The following is a 1,644-nucleotide window of genomic DNA, read 5'->3' on the forward strand; positions in this document are numbered from 1 at the left end:
TATGTGTTTGGAGACCAAATTTTATATTTTTTGAAAATTTTTTTTTACTATTTTTTTAAATTGATTGAAAATCACTGTTTTTGGATGGTCCAGAATTTTCAGATCAAGTGATTTTCTAAATATCTAAAAAAATAGTAAAAAAAAATTTCAAAAAATGTAAAATTTGATCTCCAAACACATATTAATATGGAGAACAAGATGAACGGTTCAGATCGACCGTTAGAATTTAAAAACTCAAATATAGAGCCGTAACACGGTGCCAAATCGTAATATGCATAGTACCATAGACTCACTCTTAGAATTAAGTCTCAAAGAAACTGAAAGAATTTAATATTTGAAAATTTTAATTTAGGAATAATAGTTATAAAAGCTAAAAAAATAGATAGAGATGTTTTAAAACTCGAACAAAAAAAAAATTAAAGATCCGAAAAGAAAAAGACTAAAGAAATTAAATGATCTTAATCTTTGTAAAAAAATCCGTGTTTAACGGAATTAAACGACAAAAAAAATTTAAAGAAGACTCTTTTAATTTTAAGAGAGCTTAAAAGAAGCTTTGCCGAACATTTTTCATTTTAATTGAAGACTCACTGGCTGCCAGATTTAATTTGTCTGCTACATTTTAGTTGAAACGAATTAATAACTCTGGAGCGAGCCAACGTGGAAGAGAAATAGATGGCTATGCCATGCATGCTGCCACCTGTTTTCTCTATCCAAGTTCCAAAACCACTTCTCCCTCATGATGCTCCACATTTCACCTTAATTAGTTCAAATTAATCAAATCAAGAGAGATTGTGTCAGAGAGAGAGAGAGGAAGATCATATGGCATCAAACCTAAGCCCTGCCTTCGCCTACACAGTGGTGTATGTGAGAGATGTCGCCAAATCGGTCGCCTTTTACACCTCTGCCTTTGGCTACAACGTCCGCCGCCTTGATCAATCCCAGAAGTCCTCTCTCTCTAGCTATCTATATATCTTACTCTCAGTTAATCTAATAATCAACTCTAGATTGATCAATACAAATATATATGTTTAAAAATTATGTTTGTGTTATTAGGTGGGCTGAGCTTGACAGTGGGCCGACAACAATTGCGTTCACACCTCTTCACCAGCGAGAAACAGACGCCTTGACCGGGGAAGTACATTTGCCGGACTCGAAAGGAGAGCGCAATCCAGTGGAGATATGCTTTGATTATGCTGATGTGGATGGGGCATATAGACGGGCCGTAGACAATGGGGCTGTGCCAGTGAGTGCACCGGAGACTAAGAATTGGGGGCAGAAGGTGGGTTATGTGAGAGATATGGATGGCATTGTTGTGAGGCTTGGGAGCTATGTAAACGAGCCTAATAAGACCGCTTAATTGACTCCTATTTGGTCTGGTGTAGTGCATAAATGTCTGAGAGCTCAATCCGCTTTGTTTTGCTATTATGTTTTTTTTTTTTTTTTTTTTTTAATATTTCTGAGAAATAACTAAATAAGGATGCGGAGATAAGGATATAAGTTGATCGCTTGAGCGAATTTCGATCTTTTAATACGTTGTCGCTGGTCAGGCATACATAATTCTTGTTTATGAGCACTACATTTAGTCATAGGGACCAGAGGCGGAACTAAATAAGGTGTGACTTAGTCAATCCCCCGCCAGAGGTC

At 36.3% G+C, this 1,644-nt stretch overlaps 1 protein-coding gene across 1 annotated transcript; it reads left to right on the top strand.

Annotated features, from left to right (window-relative positions):
- The first annotated feature begins 766 nt into the window (after nucleotides 1-766).
- On the top strand, nucleotides 767-1,417 carry LOC144555569 (uncharacterized). Its single transcript, XM_078303955.1, has 2 exons — nucleotides 767-944; nucleotides 1,054-1,417. Exons 1-2 carry the CDS (start codon nucleotides 820-822, stop codon nucleotides 1,355-1,357), a joined length of 429 nt encoding a protein of 142 aa, XP_078160081.1. The 5' UTR covers nucleotides 767-819; the 3' UTR covers nucleotides 1,358-1,417.
- Nucleotides 1,418-1,644: the final 227 nt, after the last annotated feature.

This window comes from Carex rostrata, chromosome 6, assembly GCF_964058835.1.
Source record: "Carex rostrata chromosome 6, lpCarRost1.2, whole genome shotgun sequence".
Lineage (NCBI taxonomy): Eukaryota > Viridiplantae > Streptophyta > Magnoliopsida > Poales > Cyperaceae > Carex > Carex rostrata.

Coding starts and splice junctions, on each gene's coding strand:
- LOC144555569 (XM_078303955.1), top strand. CDS start 820: ATGGCATCAAACCTAAGCCCTGCCTTCGCCTACACAGTGGTGTATGTG. Junction 945..1,053: donor CGCCTTGATCAATCCCAGAA/GTCCTCTCTCTC, acceptor TTGTGTTATTAG/GTGGGCTGAGCTTGACAGTG.